At 68.4% G+C, this 20,185-nt stretch overlaps 1 protein-coding gene across 4 annotated transcripts in view; it reads left to right on the plus strand.

The window, feature by feature from the left end:
- PACS2 (phosphofurin acidic cluster sorting protein 2) overlaps nucleotides 1–20,185 on the plus strand; it is a 32,705-nt gene extending 12,520 nt beyond the window's left edge. The window contains exons 2-25 of one of the 4 annotated variants that reach the window (XM_036430325.2): nucleotides 4,919–5,006; nucleotides 6,034–6,123; nucleotides 7,914–8,039; nucleotides 8,186–8,348; nucleotides 8,759–8,832; nucleotides 8,964–9,044; nucleotides 9,614–9,673; nucleotides 10,896–11,053; nucleotides 11,704–11,794; nucleotides 11,968–12,042; nucleotides 12,370–12,512; nucleotides 12,840–12,972; nucleotides 13,168–13,272; nucleotides 13,346–13,452; nucleotides 13,689–13,843; nucleotides 14,006–14,116; nucleotides 14,390–14,498; nucleotides 15,077–15,109; nucleotides 16,906–16,948; nucleotides 17,884–17,926; nucleotides 18,178–18,313; nucleotides 18,867–19,087; nucleotides 19,225–19,338; nucleotides 19,933–20,185. In XM_036430325.2, coding sequence (XP_036286218.1) covers nucleotides 4,919–5,006; nucleotides 6,034–6,123; nucleotides 7,914–8,039; nucleotides 8,186–8,348; nucleotides 8,759–8,832; nucleotides 8,964–9,044; nucleotides 9,614–9,673; nucleotides 10,896–11,053; nucleotides 11,704–11,794; nucleotides 11,968–12,042; nucleotides 12,370–12,512; nucleotides 12,840–12,972; nucleotides 13,168–13,272; nucleotides 13,346–13,452; nucleotides 13,689–13,843; nucleotides 14,006–14,116; nucleotides 14,390–14,498; nucleotides 15,077–15,109; nucleotides 16,906–16,948; nucleotides 17,884–17,926; nucleotides 18,178–18,313; nucleotides 18,867–19,087; nucleotides 19,225–19,338; nucleotides 19,933–20,051 — 2,578 coding nt within the window. In that variant the 3' untranslated portion in view covers nucleotides 20,052–20,185. Of the gene's footprint in view, nucleotides 1–4,918; nucleotides 5,007–6,033; nucleotides 6,124–7,913; nucleotides 8,040–8,185; nucleotides 8,349–8,758; nucleotides 8,833–8,963; nucleotides 9,045–9,613; nucleotides 9,674–10,895; nucleotides 11,054–11,703; nucleotides 11,795–11,967; nucleotides 12,043–12,369; nucleotides 12,513–12,839; nucleotides 12,973–13,167; nucleotides 13,273–13,345; nucleotides 13,453–13,688; nucleotides 13,844–14,005; nucleotides 14,117–14,389; nucleotides 14,499–15,076; nucleotides 15,110–16,905; nucleotides 16,949–17,883; nucleotides 17,927–18,177; nucleotides 18,314–18,866; nucleotides 19,088–19,224; nucleotides 19,339–19,932 lie in introns of those variants that run through there. The other 3 variants (XM_036430328.2, XM_036430327.2, XM_036430326.2) reach the window with 3 other exon arrangements.

Raw genomic sequence — 20,185 nt, forward strand, 5'->3', positions numbered from 1 at the left:
GAGTGAGCCATCAAGCAAGTGAATGAGTAAATGAATGAATGAGGGAGTTAAGGAATGAATGAATGAGGGAAGGAGTGAATGAATGAATGAGGGAGGGAAGGAATGAATGAATGAGGGAAGGAGTGAGCGAATGAGGGAAGGAGTGAATGAATGAGGGAGGGAGGGAATGAATGAATGAGGGAGGGAGTGAGCGAATGAGGGAAGGAGTGAATGAATGAGGGAGGGAAGGAATGAATGAATGGGGGAAGGAATGAGGGAAGGAGTGAATGAATGAATGAGGGAGGGAGTGAACGAATGAGGGAGGGAGGGAATGAATGAATGAATTGGGGACGGAGGGAAGGCACACTGTCCTGGACACATAGGCCAAGGGTGCCGTTAGGTGGGACCATCCTGCTTGCTCTGAGTGGTGGAGCCTGTTTGGGGAGAACCGTCCTAAGAAGTTATTTTTTTTTAATATGTGAGTAAGTCCTGTTTTTAATACATTGATTCCAGAGAGGAAGGGAGAGGGAGAGAGGGACAGAAACATCAATGCTGAGAGAATCATGCAACGGCTACCTCCTGCACGCCCCCTACCGGGGACTGAGCCCACAGCCCAGGCATGTGCCCTCGACTGGAATCGAACCTGAGACCCTTCTGTCCACAGGCCGACGCTCTACCCACTGAGCACACCAGCGAGGGCCTGGGGGACGTCACTCAGCCGGAGGGCCTGCAGCAGCTGCGCTGGCACTGGGTTGAGGCACGCTGAGGGCGTGGCTCCCCTGGCTTCTGGGAAAGGACTTTAAACGGCACAGCACCCGCGTCCCCCTCGGAGGCCTTGGGGTTGGGGTTCAGTTTGGGCGCGGCAGGAGCTGTGTGGTCCCCCTGCATGGCCTGGGCTTCCTGGTTGATGCCGGTGAGCGTAACTCAGGCTGTGCGCCATCCATGTGTCTGTCTGTGAAGTGTCCGATCTGTGCCCATTTTCTTTTCTGAATTAAGTGATTTTCCAATCACGGTTATGTTCAGTGTCACTGTGTGTGAGTTTGGGTGCACGGCTGGTGGTTAGACACCCATATACGGTGCAGAGTGCCCACTGGCGTGTACATAGCCATAACAGTTTTTTAATTGATTTTAAATCAGTGTCGTCATTGATTTTTAGAGAGAGAGCAAGGGAGAGATAGAAACATTGATGAGAGCCCTGGATGGTTTGGCTCAATGGGTAGAGCGTGGGCCTGTGGACTGAAGGGTCCCGGGTTTGATTCTTGTCAAGGGCACATACCGCCATTGCAGGCTTCTCTGGCCTGGGCCCTGGCAGGAGGCAGCCCATCAATGCGTTTCTCTCACATGGATGTTTCGCTGTCTTCCCTCTCTCCCACCCTCTAAAAATCAGCGGGAAATGCCCTCCAGTGAGAGTTAGTAAAAAGAGGAACATCGGTGAGAGGAACATCCTCCGCGGGTCGCCTCCTGAGCCGCCACCAGCAACCAGGCGGGCGACCTCTGGTTCCCGGGTCCCCGGTCGCCAGCCAGCCAGGCGGCCGGCTGTTACTGCTCCACCCATTCCCTCTCTGGCTGACTCCGGGCTGCTGTGACCACCGCTGCAGCCCAGCCCTCACCCCCTGGCGCGGCCGCGCCCCGGCAGCGGGGTCGTGGCTTTCCTTGTTGGTGTGACCGTTCTTTCGCTCTGGGGAGGCCCCGTCCACGCAGCCGTGTTCTCCGAGCAAAGCTTCCGCTTCCCATTCCTGTGCCTGTGCGCCTGCCCTCCCCCATCAGCGTGCTGGCCTGGCCTGGCTCACTCTGGGGGAGCTTTGGGGGGGGGGGGCGGGAGCGGGAGGGCCCGCCTGGCCTCACCCCTGCGCTCAGTGTTCCCCGCATTCGGCTCCGTTGCCTCTCCCAGGGATTTAAAGCAGCGGGTGGAGACCTCGGAGAAGGCTTGCTGGGCCCACCCCCCTCCTCGGAGCCCTCGGCTCGGATCCTGTGCTGGTTCTGGTTAGATTAGGTTTTTCCGTTTTTGCTGAGGAGCCACTGTAAATGGAATTTTAAAAATTAGCTTCCGGCCCGGCCCGCGTGGCTCAGTGGCTCAGCGTCGACCTATGAACCAGGAGGTCAGGGTTCAATCCCAGCCAGGGCCCAGGCCCGGGTGCGGCTCCATCCCCAGTGCGGGGCGTGCAGGAGGCAGCCGGCCCTGATTCTCTCCTCGTGGATGTTGTCTCTCTCCCGCCCTTCCTCTCCGAAATAAAAAACTCACACTGCGCTTCCCTAGTGTGCCACTCGGTTGTCTGTTGAGGCCGGTAGCACTACGGCTGCTGTTCATGGGCGGCATTTGGAGGGTTCGCTGAGCTCACGGTCCAGGAGGTGCTCGGGGCTCAGGTCCGCCAGCAAGAAGGGCCGCCTCCCTCCCAGCGCCACGCTGGCGGCCCGCAGGACGGCGCGGCCCAGGCCCTGCCCCGCGCTGGCATCCTATAGGACGGTGCTGGCCCGGGCCTGCCCCGCGCTGGCATCCTATAGGACGGTGCTGGCCCGGGCCTGCCCCGCGCTGGCATCCTATAGGACGGTGCTGGCCCGGGCCTGCCCCGCGCTGGCATCCTATAGGACGGTGCTGACCCGGGCCTGCCCCGCGCTGGCATCCTATAGGACGGTGCTGGCCCGGGCCTGCCCCGCACTGGCATCCTATAGGACGGTGCTGGCCCGGGCCTGCCCCGCGCTGGCGGCCCATAGGCCCTGCCCCGCGCTGGCATCCTATAGGACGGTGCTGGCCCGGGCCTGCCCCGCGCTGGCATCCTATAGGACGGTGCTGACCCGGGCCTGCCCCGCGCTGGCATCCTATAGGACGGTGCTGACCCGGGCCTGCCCCGCGCTGGCATCCTATAGGACGGTGCTGGCCCGGGCCTGCCCCGCGCTGGCATCCTATAGGACGGTGCTGACCCGGGCCTGCCCCGCGCTGGCGGCCTATAGGATGGTGCTGGCCCGGGCTGCCCCGCGCTGGCATCCTATAGGACGGTGCTGACCCGGGCCTGCCCCGCGCTGGCATCCTATAGGACGGTGCTGGCCCGGGCCTGCCCCGCGCTGGCATCCTATAGGACGGTGCTGACCTGGGCCTGCCCCGCGCTGGCATCCTATAGGACGGTGCTGACCTGGGCCTGCCCCGCGCTGGTGGCCCGGAGGACGATGCTGACCCGGGCCTGCCCCGCGCTGGCATCCTATAGGACGGTGCTGGCCCGGGCCTGCCCCGCGCTGGCATCCTATAGGACGGTGCTGGCCCGGGCCTGCCCCGCGCTGGCATCCTATAGGACGGTGCTGGCCCGGGCCCTGCCTGGGCGGTCAGGTTCAGTGGTCCCTCCGTCGCGGGGATGTGGAACTCCTCTGAGGTGCTTCTGGCGCCTTGAGGAGGTGAGGGCTTCCTGACCCGCCTGGCGATGGTGACGATGGATTTCTGGCGTGGAGCCAGCCCTGCCTCCCTGGACACGCCGCGCGGTCCGGCCTCGCCCTGCCTCTGCTCAGGAGGGTCCCGGGCGTCCTGGCGGTGTGCTGTGCTGAGCGGGAGCTGCTCCCTCAGCGGACGCTGCTCTCGCCCTTTTCCTGGGAGGTCGGGCGCTGCGTCCGGGGTCAGCTGCCGGTTTCTCCTGCGGAGGCTTCTCGCCGTCCGCTCCTTCTCGGTGGTGAGGCTGTTCAGACGGCGTCCGCCCAGTGAGTGGCGCCTGTGCCCTGTGCCCTGTGCCCTGTGCCTGGGAATCGCGGCCTGTGGCCCAGCGTCTCCGAGCTCGTGCTCACTCACGTGTGCGAACGCAGTGCGGACGGCCACTCCCCCGCCAGCACCCGTCAGTGTCTTCCTCTGTCTGTGGAGGTTTGTCCATTTTGTCATCTTCCCGAAGAGCCAGCTTTTGGGTTGATTTCCTCTCCTGGCCTGCCCTCCCCTTGGGCCTGATGGGCCCTCGCCTCGTGTCTTCGTGGCTGGGTGAGGCCTCTCTCCGGTGGCTCCGGCGCGCGCTGCCCTCCGAGCTCTCCTGGCCGCCCCGCGCCCGCTGCCTCCATCCCGTGGCCTTTGGGTTGCCCGGGCCCGGGAGCTCCCGCCCTGCCCGTGTCGATCGCGCACGCCAGCTGGTCAGGGAACGTGCCCGCTGTGCCAGCGCTCCGAGCGCGCTCGCTGCTGGTGTGGCCGGCGGGCTGTCCTGGTGAGCGCCAGCCCCTTCAGTCCGGCTCCTCGGTCCTCTTCCCCTCACAGCCCAACTTTGGTGCCAGTGGGCACTCTGCCTGTGGCCTGGCATGTCGGGCATCTGTCCTGCTCCTGGGGTTCCGATGCCTACCTTGGGAACTGAGTGACAGCTCGGGGATGGCACGGGAAGTCTGGGTTTCCTGGCTGGGAGGCAGACGTGGGGCTTGTCAGGCTGACGTCCGTGTGGGAGAGCACGAGAGGCCTGCTGCCTGGCCTGGCAGTGGCGTGGGCTGCACAGCCCTCACGCTTCCGTCCTGGGGGGTACGCTGGGGGCCCAGAGTGTGCGGGCTTCTGGGAGGTGGGCCTGGTCTCCGTGCAGACGCTGCAGCGAGGCCGGTGGACGTGCAGGCATGTCCCCTGGGCTGGATACCATCCTCTGACGTTGTGTTGCCCAGAACAGTGGGCCTGTGGGTGGGGCCTTGGTGGGGGAGGCAGATGCCTCACAGCCTGGGGCATTGGCATCCTGGTCTGCCCATGGACCCTCACCCAGGCACCTCCGGGACCCTCCAGAGAGGGGTGCCTGGCTGACCGCCTGGGTGCTCCCCACGTGCAGGGACCCCCAGAGGCTCCCGGCAGTGTGGGCCAGGGCCGGGCTCCCCAGAGACTTGATGGTCCATCTCCTGCAGTGACTGTGAGCTGGAGGCCGAGGGTGGAGGGTGGTGGTCCAGCTGTGGCTTCTCTGGGCTCGAGGCGGGTGGGAGGCGGGCGCCCTGAGCACCTGTGACCTTGCAGGTTGTGCAGTCTGACCTTGAAGAAGCTGGTGGTCTTCAAGGAGCTGGAGAAGGAGCTCATCTCGGTGGTGATCGCTGTGAAGATGCAGGCAAGTGCCCCTCCTGGCCTGGGCTCCGAGGTGCCCGCCGCCCGCCCGAGAGGGTGGCTCCGCAGGCAGCAGGGGAGTGTGGGGAGCAGGGGCCTCAGCTGCGGCTGCTGGAGGGCAGTCCTGAGGCTCCGGCAGGGCTGGGGTCCTCCTGGGGCGCAGTCCTGTCCCCCGAGGGCAGACGGGCCTCCCAGAGCACGGTGACACCCTGTGCCCACCCCGTGCCCACACCCCGTGCCCACACCGTGCCCACACCCTGTGCCCACCCCGTGCCCACACCCCATGCCCACACCCTGTGCCCACCCCGTGCCCACCCCATGTGCCCACACCCCGTGCCCACACCCCGTGCCCACACCCCGTGCCCACCCCGTGCCCACACCCTGTGCCCACACCCTGTGCCACCCCGTGCCCACACCCTGTGCCCACCCCGTGCCCACACCCCGTGCCCACCCCGTGCCCACACCCCGTGCCCACCCCATGCCCACACCCCGTGCCCACACCCTGTGCCCACCCCATGCCCACACCCCGTGCCCACACCCTGTGCCCACACCCTGTGCCCACCCCATGCCCACACCCCGTGCCCACACCCTGTGCCCACCCCGTGCCCACACCCTGTGCCCACCCCGTGCCCACACCCGTGCCCACACCGTGCCCACACCCTGTGCCCACCCCGTGCCCACGCCCTGTGCCCACCCAGCACCAGCCCCAGGCTGGCCCAGCTGCGCTTCCCTCCTCTGGTGCCCCGATGCCACACAGCCCTCAGCTTCCGGGCAGTTTGGGTCAGTGACGGGGTCAGGAGGCTTCAGCCCCGGCCTGCCTCGGCCTCAGGAGCTGTGGATCCCCATCCCCACATCTCGGTGCTGAGGCAGATCCCCAGGGCACTTGGGGGCCGAAGACCAGGGCTGCCCCACGGCCCCGTAGGCGCTGGGACCCTGCTCCCCAGCGCGGGCTCCTTCCCTGCGGAGAGAAGGGTGGGCTGTGCGGGCAGAGGCCCGCCAGGAGGCGCTGAGTGAGCCCTGTCTCCCCCCAGGGCTCCAAGCGCGTCCTGCGGTCCCATGAGATCGTGCTGCCCCCCAGTGGACAGGTGGAGACGGACCTGGCGCTGACCTTCTCCCTGCAGGTGGGCCTCTGCACAGGTGACCCGGGCAAGGGGGGTAGGGGGCAGCACCCCTCCTGGGAGAGCGGACAGCGAGGCCGAGGGGGGGGGGGGTCCGTTCTGTTTGGAGAAGACCGGGCGCCTGGGAACTTGGTGTGTGAGCTCAGGCCCTTTTGGAGCTGGGCCGTGCAGGTGGCTCGGCTTACACCGGGTCACCCCAGGGTGAAACAGACGCCCCGGACTCTGTCTGCAGTGCCCAGAGCCTGACCTGGCCAGAGGGCGTGGCCCGCCTGTGGGCCTCTGGCTGAGTGGGCCCCGCGTGGGGCCCCTGCCTGCCGGTCCGTCTCCCACGGAGCGTGTGTGGACAGGGTTGTGGTCTCAGACACCCCGAAGCCCCCTCCCACCCTGGGCTTGGCTCTGATGCCCACACAGCACACCGGGGTTCTGTGTTGGTTTTCTTGGGGGAGGGGCAGGTCTATAATTTACAAAATGTTCAAGTCATCCTTTTTCTTAAATACATGCCCAGCCCTGGCAGTGTTGCCCAATGGTTAAAGCGCCGGCCCACACACCAGAGGGCTGCAGGTTCGATTCCTGGTCCAGGGCTTGTACCTGGGCTGTGGGTTCTCTCCTCGCCTCGGTCAGGGCTCCTGCAGGAGGCAACCAGCCGATGTGTCTCTTTCACAGTGTTTCTCTCTCTCCCTTCCCTCCTTTCCACTCACTCTGAAAGGCAGTGGAGCCCTAGCCGGTTTGGCTCAATGGGTAGAGCAGGGTTCTTCAAACTTCTCTCATTATGAGAATCACCTGGTGGAGTTGTTAAAACACAGATTCCCGGATCCTAACTATAAGAAGTGCTATCAGGAATCTGTGTTTTAACACCTCCACCGGGTGATTCTCATAATGAGAGAAGTTTGAAGACCCCTGGTAGAGCATCAGCCTGGGGACCAAAGGGTCTTGGGTTCGATTCCGGTCAAGGACACATGCCTGGGTTGTGGGCTCCATCCCCAGTGGGGGACTTACAGGAGGCAGCCGATCCATGATTCTTTCTCATTGTGGATGTTTCTCTCTCTCTCTTCCTTCCTCTCTGAAGCCAATAAAATGTGTTTACAAGAATAAAAGTAAAAAGCAGTGGGAAACGTCCTCGGGTGAGGACTAACAGGACAAGTAGAGGTGCACAGTGTGAGCCCGCAGTGGGTGTTCTGTTTTTATTAAATATGTCTGTGTTGGTCTCGGAGAGGAAGGGAGAGGGAGAAACACCCATGATGAGAGAGAACATGGATCGGTTCCTCCCTCACTGCCTCCACCGGGGACCGAGCCCACACGCGGGGCCTGGGCCGGGATTGAATCTGGGACGTGCTCTATCCACCCAGCCACCTGCCGTTGTGTTTTCAATCGTAACTAAGGACGTGCTTTTCACATTGATTTTTAGAGAGGGTAAGGGAGAGGGAGGGGAAATCACCCATGATGCCTCCCGCACCTAACCTGGGATGTGTCCTGACCACATTCGAACCCGAGACCCTGCTTTGCAGTGAGACACTCCAGCCACCTGAGCGCGCCTCCAGGCCCCCCCCCCAGCTTGGGAGGTTGGTTCCATTGTGAGCACCTCCTCTTACACGCGCTCTGATGTCCTGAGCCACCCGCTCCGCCCACGGGGGACCCGGCCGCCCGGTGCCCGCACTGGGAGCCTGTGCTGATGGCCATGGCCCCAACGCATACTCGCTCACTCATAGCTGTTCCTAGTGGGTGGGCCGGTGGTGACCTTTGGTGACCCCATGGCCTGGGGGGGCTGAGCCCTCGCAGCGTGCCCCTCCCCACAGTACCCCCACTTCCTGAAGCGGGAAGGCAACAAGCTGCAGATCATGCTGCAGCGGAGGAAGCGCTACAAGAACCGGACCATCCTGGGCTACAAGACGCTGGCCGCGGGTGCCATCCACATGGCCGAGGTGAGGCCACGTCCACGCCCACGCCCCCCACTCCCCTGCCCTGCCCCAGCTCCGCCCTCCCCGCCCCATCTCCTCCTCCCTGTCCTCCCTCCTCTTGCCCCGCCCCTCCATTGCTGACGGAATGGGTGCCCCTGCCTCGGCTGCAGGTGATGCAGCGCCCGCCCGAGGGCGGCCAGGTGCTGAGCCTGTGCAGCAGCGTCAAGGAGGCCTCGGCCAAGGTGGCCGAGATCTGGATCTTCTCCCTGTCCAGCCAGCCCATCGACCACGAGGACAGCACCATGCAGGCCGGCCCCAAGGCCAAGTCCACGGGTGAGTGCGCAGCCCGAGGCCCTTCCCCGCCTCCTGCCCCCGCCCTCCAGTCATCCTTTGGGGGCTGGCGCTTGCCCCGGGCTGGCTGCGGGTCCCAGCCCTGCCCTCGGAGGCCGTGGCATCGTCTGGCAGCAGAAGTCACGGGTGTTCGGGTGCCTGCGGGGCCTGTCACCACCGCCCTGTTGGGGTCATGGTCCCCTGTGGGGTGAGGGGGGCCGTGGGGGCCCAGTCAAGCCTGAGATGCCGGCTTAACCCTGTGCTGGGCAGGAAGGGCTGCGGTTCCTGGAGTGGTGGGGACTCACGGTGGTGGAGAAGCCCAGGGCACGCACGCGCCCCCCCCCCCCCCCCCCCCCCCCGCCAGGACACAGGCAGAACCCCGCGGCGCTGACCTTCCGCGCTCCGTTCCGCAGACAATTACTCCGAGGAGGAGTACGAGAGCTTCTCCTCCGAGCAGGAGGCCAGCGACGACGCGGCCCACGGGCAGGTACCCGGCACGTGGGCCCGAGCTGCGGGCGGCAGGGCGGGGCTCGGCGCCCACCCGAGGGCGCCCAGAGGCGGCTCCCGTCTGCCGGAGGGGGCCCTGCCCGCGCCGCCCGCTCAGCCGTGCCCCCGCAGGACCTGGACGAGGATGACTTCGACGTGGGCAAGCCCAAGAAGCAGCGGCGCTCGGTCGTGAGGGCGGCCTCCATGACCAGGGTCCGTGGACACGCTTTGCTGACATTGGGGGGTCCGGGGCGGCGGGTGGAGCCTCAGGTCAGGCAGCGAGCTGCCACGCCGGCCTCAGCACACGTCTCCTAGAGACGGTGTGCAGGTGGCGTTGCCACGTGTGGCCGTGGTGGGGTCTGCGTGGTGCTCGGTGAGCCAGCTCCCCTGGCAGGTGCGTCACATGGGGCTCCAGGCTGCCCCCTGCTGCCCAGAGGGACTGGCAGGCTGTCAGCTCCAGGCTCAGCGTGTCACAGAAGGTCCCCCTGGTCCCAAAGCCGGGGCGCAGCTGCCCCACAGCTGTGGAGGGGGAGCAGCGGGGTGGGCCTCCTTGTGTAGGCTGCCCCCCACGGGGGGGGCTGAGAGCAGCCAGAGCTGCCCACGCACCAGCAGCCCAGCGGGCGCCTCGGGACGGGCAGTGGCGCTGGGAGAGCCATGGAGGTGCCCGGGGGGGGGGGGGTGCTGAGTCTGCCACACCGCGGTGAAGTGCCTGTGGAGGCCCCTGTTGTGAGCTCTGGGAGCCCGTTTACAGACGCCGGGCTGAGCCTGCTATCCCCCCACAGCAACAGAACTTCAAGCAGAAGGTCGTGGCGCTGCTGCGACGGTTCAAGGTGTCCGAGGAGGTGAGCCGCCCGCTCCCCGTCACCCCAGCGCCTGTCTGCGGGGCGGCGGGTGGGGACCCCTCGAGGCTGTGCCGAGGCCCGGGAGACCGGCGTTGTTTCTTGAATTTTAACTCAAGGACCAGCCCCAGGGGCAGGGCATGAGGGGCCCGCCTCCTGCCTGTCGCACCCGCGGCCTCTCTGCAGGGCCGGCCAGTGTCCTGACTCCCCTGGAAAGGCGGGGCTCCCGTAAACCGCAGCGTGGGGAGAAGCAGCTGGAGTCGTGCCCTCTGACCTCATCACCACCCTCAGGGCTGGGGGCGGGGCGTGGGCGTCGGGAGCACAGGCTGGGCTCCAGGTGGGGATGCCTAGGGCCTGGGCTCTTCGGGAACAGCTCTCGCAGCACAAGGACCCGGCGGACATCGCGTCCCCGCCCCCCCACTCGCCCCACCGGACTGACACCACCGCCCGGGGATGGAGGCTGGTGTGGGGGCTGGAGCTGAACTCCCGCTGAAGACGGGCAGGCGAGGCTCCTCGGAGACACAGGAGAGCCGGGGCGGGCACAGCGTCGCCCAGAGGCCAGGTGTGGGTGTGACCCTGCGGCACCTTCGGAGTCACAGGCGGGGCTTCTCCCTCGGTGGAAAGGGAGCCGGGAAGAGCCCGAGAGGCGGCGCCTCCGGCAGGCGGAGCAGGAACAGCTCAGACGCTGCTGGGTCCGCGAGGAACGGGCGAGGCCGGCGCGTTTTCTCCAGAGACCAGCCGGTGCGGGAAAGAGGCAGGCGTCTGCTCAGAACGCAGACCCGCCATGGGGACGCCAGGTGGCCGCACGCGGAGCGGGGACACGGGCGCCCAGCGGGGGCGCAGGAGGGACGTGTGGCGGGTCTGCCCGTGAGGGGACTGCCCGCGAGGACCGCCCCCACGCGCCCTGCGTGTAGAGGCTGGGTCGCCCCGCGCCGGCGCCATGGGGCCGGGGCACACGGCTGCCGGGAAGGGCCTGGCGCAGACGCCCGAGGGCGGCCCGCTGTGCTGCAGGCTCCCGCTGGGCCTGCCCAGGGCCCCGCACCCGTGTGGCCTGGCCATGCAGCAGCAGGGCCTGCGCCGCTGCCCCCGGGTCCGGCATCCGCGCCGTGAGGAGCCTCCGTCCGAGGGTCCCGGGGCCGCCCAGTGCCTGTGGCTCTGTGCCCTCTGCCCTTTGCCCTGTGGCCTCCCTCAGCCTGCGCCACCTCACGCCCTGTCCCGGCTGCAGGTCCTGGACTCGGAGCAGGACCCCGCGGAGCGCGTGCCCGAGGTGGAGGAGGACCTGGACCTGCTGTACGACACCTTGGACATGGAGAACCCCAGCGACAGCGGCCCCGACCTGGAGGACGACGACAGCGTGCTGAGCACCCCGAAGCCCAAGCTCCGGTGCGGGCGCGGGGGGGGGGGGGGTGCGGGCGCGGAGGGGGCGCGGGCGTGGGTCAGCACAGGGCGGGGGCGGCGTGGAGCCCACGGGTTCCCGGAGCGGGGGCGGGGTCACAGCCGGAGAGCTGGGTCCCGGGGTGCCGCCTGCAGGAGGCGGTGGGCAGTGAGGCTGTGGGTGCCCCCAGGGTGCTGGCGGCCAGGCAAGGCGCCCGTCATGGGAGCCGGGAGGAGAGGGCACACTGCCGGTGAGGTGTGGCTGCCCCAGGCCTGCCCTGCCTGCCTGCCACGCAGCGAGCGATCCCGCCCCCGCCCATCCACGCCCCCATGTAGCTGTCCCCAGACGCTCGGTCCCGCCATCTTTCCGGTCTGAGCTGCCGCCCAGCCTGAGAGCCTGTGAGGCCCTTGCCCTCCGCATGCCTCTGTCCGCCGGGCCCGCCTCTCCCTGCGAGCCGGCGGGTGGCAGGAGGCGGGTCCGGTCGGCCTGTGGGCAGGCTTTCAGGGCCTCCGTCTGTCTCAGCCGCCGGCCGCCTGTGTCCTCCCCTGAGCGGAGGTTCAGGACGGGCCTTCTGGGGAGCGGCTCTGCGGGGTCCCTGCAGGGGGGCGGCTGTGCCCTCGGGCGCGGAGGGTCCTGGACAGTAACCTGCCCCCCCTAGGCCCTACTTCGAAGGCCTGTCGCACTCCAGCTCGCAGACGGAGGTCGGGAGCGTCCACAGCGCCCGCAGCCAGAAGGAGCCTCCCAGCCCGGTGAGTGCTGGGTGGCAGCAGGGGGCCACTCAGACCCGTTGTCCCCGCCGGGTCACATACAGCGGAAAACAAACCCAGTGCTCTTGTGCTGGCTCGTGTGGCCGAATCCCGCCCAGCAAGGCGACTGCTTGAACCCACGCCCTCAATCCCAGCGTCTCCCGTCTCGCTCACAGGCTGACGCGCCTGAGAAGACGTGGGCCCCGGGGGTCAAGCCGCTCAGTGACAGCGTCTCGGAGCCAGTGGCCCACGTAAGCAGACACGGGTCGCCCACTGCTGGAGTAGACCACAGCCCTCTGCTCCGGCCGCCTCTGTGGACAGGGCGTGCTGAGGCGCCTGCTGCCCCAGGCTCTCAGGAGGGGTCCCAGGCTCGGGGCCCAGGGGCAGGTGTGGTGCTGGCCGCCCCGAGGTGCCAGGACCAGCCCATCCATGATGGGAGGTCGTCGGCTCGGCTCAGCGCCCAGGAGTGCGTGTGGCCGTGCCCCAGGCAGGAGCTGCCAGCTTGCAGGCGGCCTGGACATGCCCACACGCCAGGGACCCCTGAGTGTATGCCCTCAGCACCGTCCTTCCTCCCCCAGAGCACGCCCACCCCTGGGGAGCAGCCGGCTCCGCCCCCGGACAGCCCGGAGCCCGAGACCTCCGCCCTGGACATGTTCACCGAGCGGCTGCCGCCCAGCGGGCGCATCACCAAGACCGAGTCCCTCGTCATCCCCTCCACCAGGTGACAGAGCGCGGGGGTGAGGCGGGTGCCGTGTGGGAGGGCCCTGCCCTGGGGGGCGGTGGTGGAAGGACACCCGCAGCTGCAGCTGTGATGAGACCGCTCGGAGGCGCACACCGGCCCCCACACCCGGCTCCAGCCGCACCAAGTCGGCGGGCGCAGAGCGGCTGCCTGCTCCAGCGGGAGGCCTCGGTGGCTGTTGCCTCCCCGGCCAGTCCGGGTGCGAGGCGCTGTCCGCTCTGCTGGGCGCTGGGGAGGAGCGCCCCTCGGAGCCCACGGAGGCGCCATAGCACCGGCGGTGAGCCTGCGCCAACCCGGCCGCCGCCCCAGGTCCGAGGCCAAGCAGGCCGGCCGCCGGGGCCGCAGCACCTCCCTGAAGGAGCGGCAGCCGGCACGGCCGCAGAGCGAGCGGGCCAACAGCCTGGACAGCGAGCGCTGCCCTGACACGCGGAGCCACCTGCAGGTGGGTGGTGCCCAGCCTCTCCCTCATCCCCTCGGCCGCCCCTGTGCCCGGCCGCCTCTGCCAGCGTTGAGTGCTGCCCACTTCTGGGTGCCGCTGACAGTGGGGGGTCGCTGTGTGTGTAGGGGGGCTGCTGGGGGGAGAAGGGGTCGCTGTGGGGGGCCGCTGCTCCCCCCGTGTGGACGGCTGTGTCTCCAGATCCCCAGGAAGACCGTGTATGACCAGCTCAATCACATCCTCGTCTCCGACGACCAGCTGCCCGAGAACATCATCCTTGTCAACACCTCCGACTGGCAGGGGCAGGTGGGCCGTGGCCGCCCAAGGGTGGGGGTGGGGGAGGGGGGCGGCCCGGGCCCACCATCACCCTCGTCCCCAGTTCCTGTCGGACGTGCTGCAGCAGCACACGCTGCCCGTGGTGTGCACCTGCTCCGCGGCCGACGTGCAGGCCGCCTTCAGCACCATCGTCTCTCGGATCCAGAGATAGTGAGTCCGCCCCATGGCCATCTCGGGGCCCTGCCCGGCCTGGCCTAGGCGGCCAGGGCTGCGGGTGGCTCTGGGTGGGGACCAGGGGCTGTGGGCGGCTCTGGGAGGGGTCCCCAGGGGCCTGGAGGGGCCCAGGGATGTGGGCGGCTCTGGGAGGGGACCCGGGACTGCGGGTGCTCTGGGTGGGAGCCCAGCTCGGGCCCTGAGTGTCTGTCCCTCTGTCCTGCCGGCTGCAGCTGCAACTGCAACTCGCAGCCCCCGACGCCCGTGAAGATCGCGGTGGCGGGGGCGCAGCACTACCTCAGCGCCGTGCTGCGGCTCTTCGTGGAGCAGCTGTCCCACAAGACGCCCGACTGGCTGGGCTACATGCGCTTCCTGGTCATCCCGCTGGGTGAGCAAGTGGGCCTGGGCTGGGGCTGGGTGCTGGGCTGGGGCTCTTGTCAGAAGCAGCGCGGGGCTCGGCGCTGGTCCCGTCAGGCCTGGCGCCCAGGAGCAGCCGCCTCGGGGTGCTCACGCTGTGGGCCGGCCAGACGCCGATGCTTCCTCCCCGCAGGCTCCCACCCCGTGGCCAGGTACCTGGGCTCCGTGGACTCACGCTACAGCAACTTCTTCCAGGACCTGGCCTGGCGCGGCCTGTTCAACCGGCTGGAGGCCCAGAGCGCCGGTGAGCGGGTGCATGCCCCCCCAGCAAGGCTGGCATCTCCCGAGCTGAGGCCCAATGCACCCACTTCCTCAGCCACCACCCCTGGGTGCCAGGTGGGAGGGTGTGAGCGGAAAGGGCTCCCCGAGCTTGGTGACCGGGCCTGGGCCGGGAGATGTAGTGAGGGCAGCGAGGACCCGTGAGGGTGCGGGGTGTGGGGTGCAGGGGCCTCGGGAGCAGGCGTTAAGGGGCCCAGCACAGGCCTCACGCCCCTCACAACCCCGTGGCCTCGTGCAGTGCAGGACACGCTGGACATCGTGTCGCGGATCACGCAGTACATCGCGGGCGCCAACTGCGCCCACCAGCTGCCCATTGCAGAGGCCATGCTCACCTACAAGCAGAAGAGGTGCCTGGAGGGCCGCCCGGGGGGTGAGGGCAGGCGCGAGGGGGCCCCCCACACTGCAGACCCCTCATCCCGCTCCTGGGGAACAAATGGCTGGTCCACGGGCCGGGCCGGGTGAGGCCGTCCTGGTCTCCACAGCAGGACCCTCGCTGGCCCGGGGAAGCTAGGCAGGCCGGCCGAGTGTCTGTGCCGCGAGCCGCGATTCCTCTCGGAGGGCTAGGAGAGCAGCTGTCACGGCCCCACCAGCAGCCGGCGCCCCTCCCGGGCAGGCGGTCCGCAGCGGGAGCCGGGCCTGGGTGCGGGGAGCCGAGTGCACAGGCAGGGAGCGGGGGGCGGGGTTCAGGGACTGAGCGGCCCTGCTGGGCATGGTCCCCCGGGGAGCCGGGCTCCGGGCTCATCGGGAGGGGAGCCGGCTGCCGGCTGTCAGCCTGTCACAGGAAACACGCTCTGCGCGGCGGAGACGGGCGGGCGGGCGGGCGTGGGAGCAGTGGGCCGGGCCTTTGCGGGAACCTGCTGGCTGGGCCTGGCTCCGTGCGCGTAATAACGTGTCCGTGTCTTCTCTCCTGGCGCTTTCTGAAAAGGAAAAAGAACTTTCATTTTGACTTTACGCTCAGGTACCACGTCTCGGGTCTGCCCGCTCTGCTCAGGCTGGTCTTCAGGGGGCTGAGCATGTCAGCAGTGGTGGTCCGGGGCCTGCCCAGCTCACCTCCTCCCCCTGCCCAGTAGGCGCCCCAGCAGGGTCTCAGGGTCATGGGGTCCCGGTGCCCCAGGAGGAGGATCTCAGCTCCAGGACCATCCTGCTGACATGCCTTAGGGCCTCGAGAAAGACCAGCGTGGTGCCCGCCGACCATCCTGTTCAGGCCGTGGCGGCTGCTCCCTGCTCGCCGGGCGCGAGGACCCAGCATGCCCGCAGCCTGGGCCCAGCTTCTCGTCTCCCCGAGTCGCTGGTCTGAGCAGCAAACCAGGGTTTTGGGGGACCTTGGCCCTCCCCCTGTGCCTGCACCCTGCCTCTGTGTTATGGGGTGACACTGGTGCCTGGGGGTGGGTGGGGCTCGGACGGCCCTGGATGGAGCCCAGGAGGGCCCGCCTGCCGGTCCCCTGCGTGCAGGCGGCGGGGGGTGGGGTCGGCAGGTCAGCCTCTGCGCGGACGGAGCACACCCTCCTGTCCACCCCGGAGGCGGTGGGCAGTGGCCTTCCAGCCCTCCTGCCCCCCAGCCCCAGCCCGAGAGCACCTGCCGGGAGGGCCGCGGTGATGCCTGCTGTGTGCACCCAGCAGCTCAGCCCTGACGACGGCCTCGCTGAGCCGGAGCTGGGGCCGCCGGGGGCAGGCGGAGGGGTCTCCGTGGCAGCCCGTGTCACCCCGCCCGCCGCCGTGTCGGGGCTGATGTCTGCATGGCCAGGGCGTGGCTTGGCTTGGAGAGTCTGCGGCAGCATCCGTGTTGTGGGTCCCCAGCACCTGCTCCAGGGCCGCTTGGGGAGGGTTGGAGGACCGGCTTGCCGGGCACTGGCCGGAGCCCGAGGCCCCCGGCCCCCGCTTTGCTGTCCGACGTGGAGCAGCGGGGCTGTTTCTCTCACCCGTGGGCCTTCAGACCAGCGACGGGCAGGCCTGGTCCTTTCGACGGACGGCCCGCTCTCGCCTCCTTAATCCAGCGTGTCCGGGTGCTGTGTGGGTGGCCTGGTGGCTGGGGCGGAGGCCCTATGCCTGGTGACACCCCACAAGCCATGTGGGCACAATGGCCAACCCTGTGCCTGCCCTCAGGCTCCCGGGTCAGGGGAAGGACACAGAGGATCAGCTGGGACAGTGGCCAGAGCTGGGCCTCGGCCAGAGGGGCGCCACCCGCAGGAGGAGGCAGGAGGCACACCGTCCCGAGGCCGGGGAGACCTTACCTGTGACCTTCCCAGAGGCCACGTCTGGGCCTCAGCCTGGCTCCCGAGAGGCCTCGGCCAGCCCGGTGACCAGGCAGCTGCTGCCAGAGGCTCCGCGCTGGCTCCGGGCCGGGGGGACGGGAGGGGGTGGGTCTGCAGCTCCCGGAGCCTGTGCAGAGCCCGGCCCACACGAAGCCACGGCTGACCACGTGCCGCGGCTCAGGCTGCAGCTCAGCTGAGAGTGTGGTCTGGCCGAGGGCTGCTCTTGGGCGTCCTTGTGCTGAGACGTGGTGTGGGCCCCTCGCCAGGCCAGGCCTGGGCACAGCCCCGCCCGCTGCCCTCTGGTTGGCATACCTTTCCCCGCTCATCCGGGAGGAAACCTCTGCCCACTGCCACGGAGGCCCAGGTGTCCCTTGGGCTGGCCCTGGCCAGTGTGGTGCAGTGGATAGTGTCGGTCTGCCGACTGAAGGGCCCCGGGGTGGATTCCAGTCAAGGGCACAAACCTCCGTTGCAGCCTCTGAACAGCGGCTTTTCCTCCTTGCAGCCCCGACGAGGAGTCCTCCCAGAAGTTCATTCCCTTCGTGGGGGTGAGTAGCACCGTGGGCGGTGGCCCTGCCGAGTGTTCGTGGGTTCTGCTGGCTGTGCTGGGGCACTAACCTGCCAGCGGTCAGATTGTAGCGTCTGGTTTTGCATTAAGTGGATTTTTCCAGAACCTTCTCGCCAGCCTGAGCCTTCAGATCCCTCCCGTCTCAAAACTCATGACCTACATCCGGTGGGTGGAGAGGTGGGACCGTCCTGTGCGGAGCGTCCGGCTCGGCCTGTGGCCTGTGAGCGGAGCCCCCCTTCCCTTTTCTCCCCCCCTCGCTCCGCCCTCCGCCGGGAGGAGGGGTGGCTCCCGGCAGCCAGCTGCCCCTCTGCTGCCCTGGGCGACAGGCCCCCCTCGGGGCATCCGTCCAGGGCACACGCGGGGCCTGCCGCTGTCGGCCCGGCCACGAGCCTCTGCCCGCGGGGCCTGTCACTGTGGCCGCTGTGAGCAGCCCGCACGTCCGCTCCGGCGTGGGCGCCCGTTGGCCCCGCGGGTCTGGAGCAGCGCCTCCTCGCCGTGCCCGGGGTGGCCCTGGGCTCTGCCCGCGGTGGGCTCCCTCGCCGCCCTGACCTCGCTGCGTGCCTGCCGCTCCCCGGCTCCTGGTGGCTGAGGGCAGGCGATGCGCGCCAGAGGCCCCCAGAGGCCAGTGCGTCCTGAGCTCTGGCCGCAGCTTGTGGCCACCAGGGCCCTGCAGCTGTGCCCCCCCCCCCCCCCGGAGTGCAGGGTGCCCGCTGCATGCTGCCCCGGCCTCCCAGCACCTCCGTGAGGGAGGCCCCCGGCTGCACCCTGCCACTGCCAACAGCCGGGCCGTCTGCCTGCGCTGGGCTCTGCCCCCAGGCGGGAGGAGCTGGGACCACGCTCTGCCGCGTGGCTCCCGTGGGGCGCGGGGCCGGCCCTCCTCCCCACGCTGCTGCCAGCAGGCCTGTTGCTTTCCAGGTGGTGAAGGTGGGAATCGTGGAGCCCTCCTCAGCCACGTCAGGTACTCCCCACCAGCCTCGAGGCCCAAGGGCACAGCCCCGTCTGGGGAGGGGGGGACCCCTCGTGGTCCCTGCACTGCCGACGCGCACCTGGGGGAACCCCTGCCTGACACGCCAGGGAGGCCTGGCCGCGCCCGGCACGTCCCCTACCTCCATGCACCCCCAGCCCACGGGGCCGCCCAGCCCCCCACCACGTCCCGGGACCCCACTGGCCGCTCCGGGCTCAGCACTGTCCCCCAACTCCTCCCCAAAGGAGACTCGGATGACGCGGCCCCCACAGGCTCCAGTGTGCTCTCGTCCACCCCGCCGTCCACATCTCCCGCTGCCAAGGAGGCCTCACCCACACCCCCCTCCTCCCCGTCTGTGAGTGGGGGCCTGTCCTCCCCCAGGTAAAGGCGGCCACCCCCCGCCCCCATCCCCGGACGTGCTGTCCGCTGGCTCCTGTCCACGCCCCTCCCTCCGACACCGGCAGCTCGGGCCGGAGACCGCTGGAGCTGCCGTCCCTGCTGCCTGGTGCGGGGACGGAGGGGCTGGTGGGCGGGGCTGGCGTGGACAAGGATGCCTGGTTGTGGGGGTGGGCACAGGGCCGGGCTCGCTCAACAGACAGACAGCTTCATCGGGGACAGAACCACGCAGAGTGGCTGGGGCGGAGGCCCTGGTCCTAAGTGCGGGACGGCGTTCTGGGGACCAGGACAGGGGAGAGGGTGTCGGTGGGGGTTCGCAGCCCCTCTCGGGTCTCTTGTGAGCAGAACTCACGCTGGCAACACTTGGGCGGGCCCTGAGGTCCCGGCTGTCCCGGCTCCCAGGCCACAGCTGTGAGGAGGCTGTGGGCCCTGCATTCCGACGGCCAGGCCACAGGAGCCGCCACACTCCCTGCCCGCGTCAGCCACGGGCGCCCGGTCCCACCGCAGCCGGACGGTGAGCCCCCCTCTGCTTCTCCAGCCAGGGCGCCGAGCTGATGGGGCTGCAGGTGGATTACTGGACGGCAGCCCAGCCCGCAGACAGGAAGAGAGACGCCGAGAAGAAGGACCTGCCTTCTGCCAAAAGCACGCTCAAGTGCACCTTCCGGTCTCTCCAGGTCAGCAGGCTGCCCAGCAGCGGCGAGGCCGCAGCCACGCCCACCATGTCCATGACCGTGGTCACCAAGGAGAAGAACAAGAAGGGTGAGTGGGGGCTGTCATAGGGGCAGGCACCCATAGGCCCTTCCACGTGCCACCAGGCGGGGTGTCCCTGTGGGCAGGGGTCCCGGGCCCCCCCGGGCCCGAGGAGGCAGCAGGCCAGCACGCCCCTCTCCTCCTAGTGATGTTTCTGCCCAAGAAGACCAAGGACAAGGACGTGGAATCCAAAAGCCAGTGCATCGAGGGCATCAGCCGGCTCATCTGCACAGCCAAGCACCAGCAGAACATGCTGCGGGGTGAGCAAGGCCTCCTTCCCGCCCTGACCCCTGACCCGACCCCGGCCCCGGCCCCAGTGCTGTCTGGAGCAGGAAGGCAGCCGTACGCCGCTGGCAGCTTTCTAAGCCAGCTCAGCCGTGCCTTCGTTTGGCTGTGAAGGCCTGCTGCTCCAGCCGGGCCTCGGTCTCGCTTCTCTGAGGCAGTGAGTGTGTGACAGCTTTTCCTCTCTGAGCAGTGAGTTGGTGACCCCTCTGCTCCGCGGAGCAGGCGTTTCTGAGCCTCTGGCTTCTCTGCGTGAGGCAGAAGGGGCTGGGGGGCGGGGGTCCTCTGTCCGAGGGCTCGGCTCGTGCTGGCGACCCTGGGGGTTGAGAACTCTGCCTTGCTGCCCTGACTGGTTTCTTGGAGGGTGTTTCCCGTCTGCAGACCCTGCGGGGGCAGCGGGTGTGCGGACCAGCGGCCCCCACGCCAGGGAGAGGGCCCCGGGTAGCTCGGAGGGCAGGCGGCAGAAAGGCCTGGCCAGCAGGTCGTCGGGCCCCTCGATGTCCCGGGCCCCGGCCGGAGGGTGGGCGTGCCGTGGTCCCGAGCAGGCGAGTCAGGCGGTCTTGTCCCCGCAGTCCTCATCGACGGCGTGGAATGGAACGACGTGAAGTTCTTCCAGCTGGCGGCCCAGTGGTCCTCCCACGTCAAGCACTTCCCCATCTGCATCTTCGGACACTCCAAGTCCCCCTTCTAGCCCCGCCTCGCCCGCGGCCTGGCCCGGGGCCGCTGCTTCTAACATTTCAGTTTACGACACGGACCTGGAGACACAACAGAAACCGTCTTACGTGCGACTGTGCTACAACCTGGGAACTAACGGGGCGGCCCCGG

Source organism: Pipistrellus kuhlii, unplaced genomic scaffold (assembly GCF_014108245.1).
Source record: "Pipistrellus kuhlii isolate mPipKuh1 unplaced genomic scaffold, mPipKuh1.p scaffold_m20_p_107, whole genome shotgun sequence".
Taxonomy (NCBI): Eukaryota; Metazoa; Chordata; class Mammalia; order Chiroptera; family Vespertilionidae; genus Pipistrellus; species Pipistrellus kuhlii.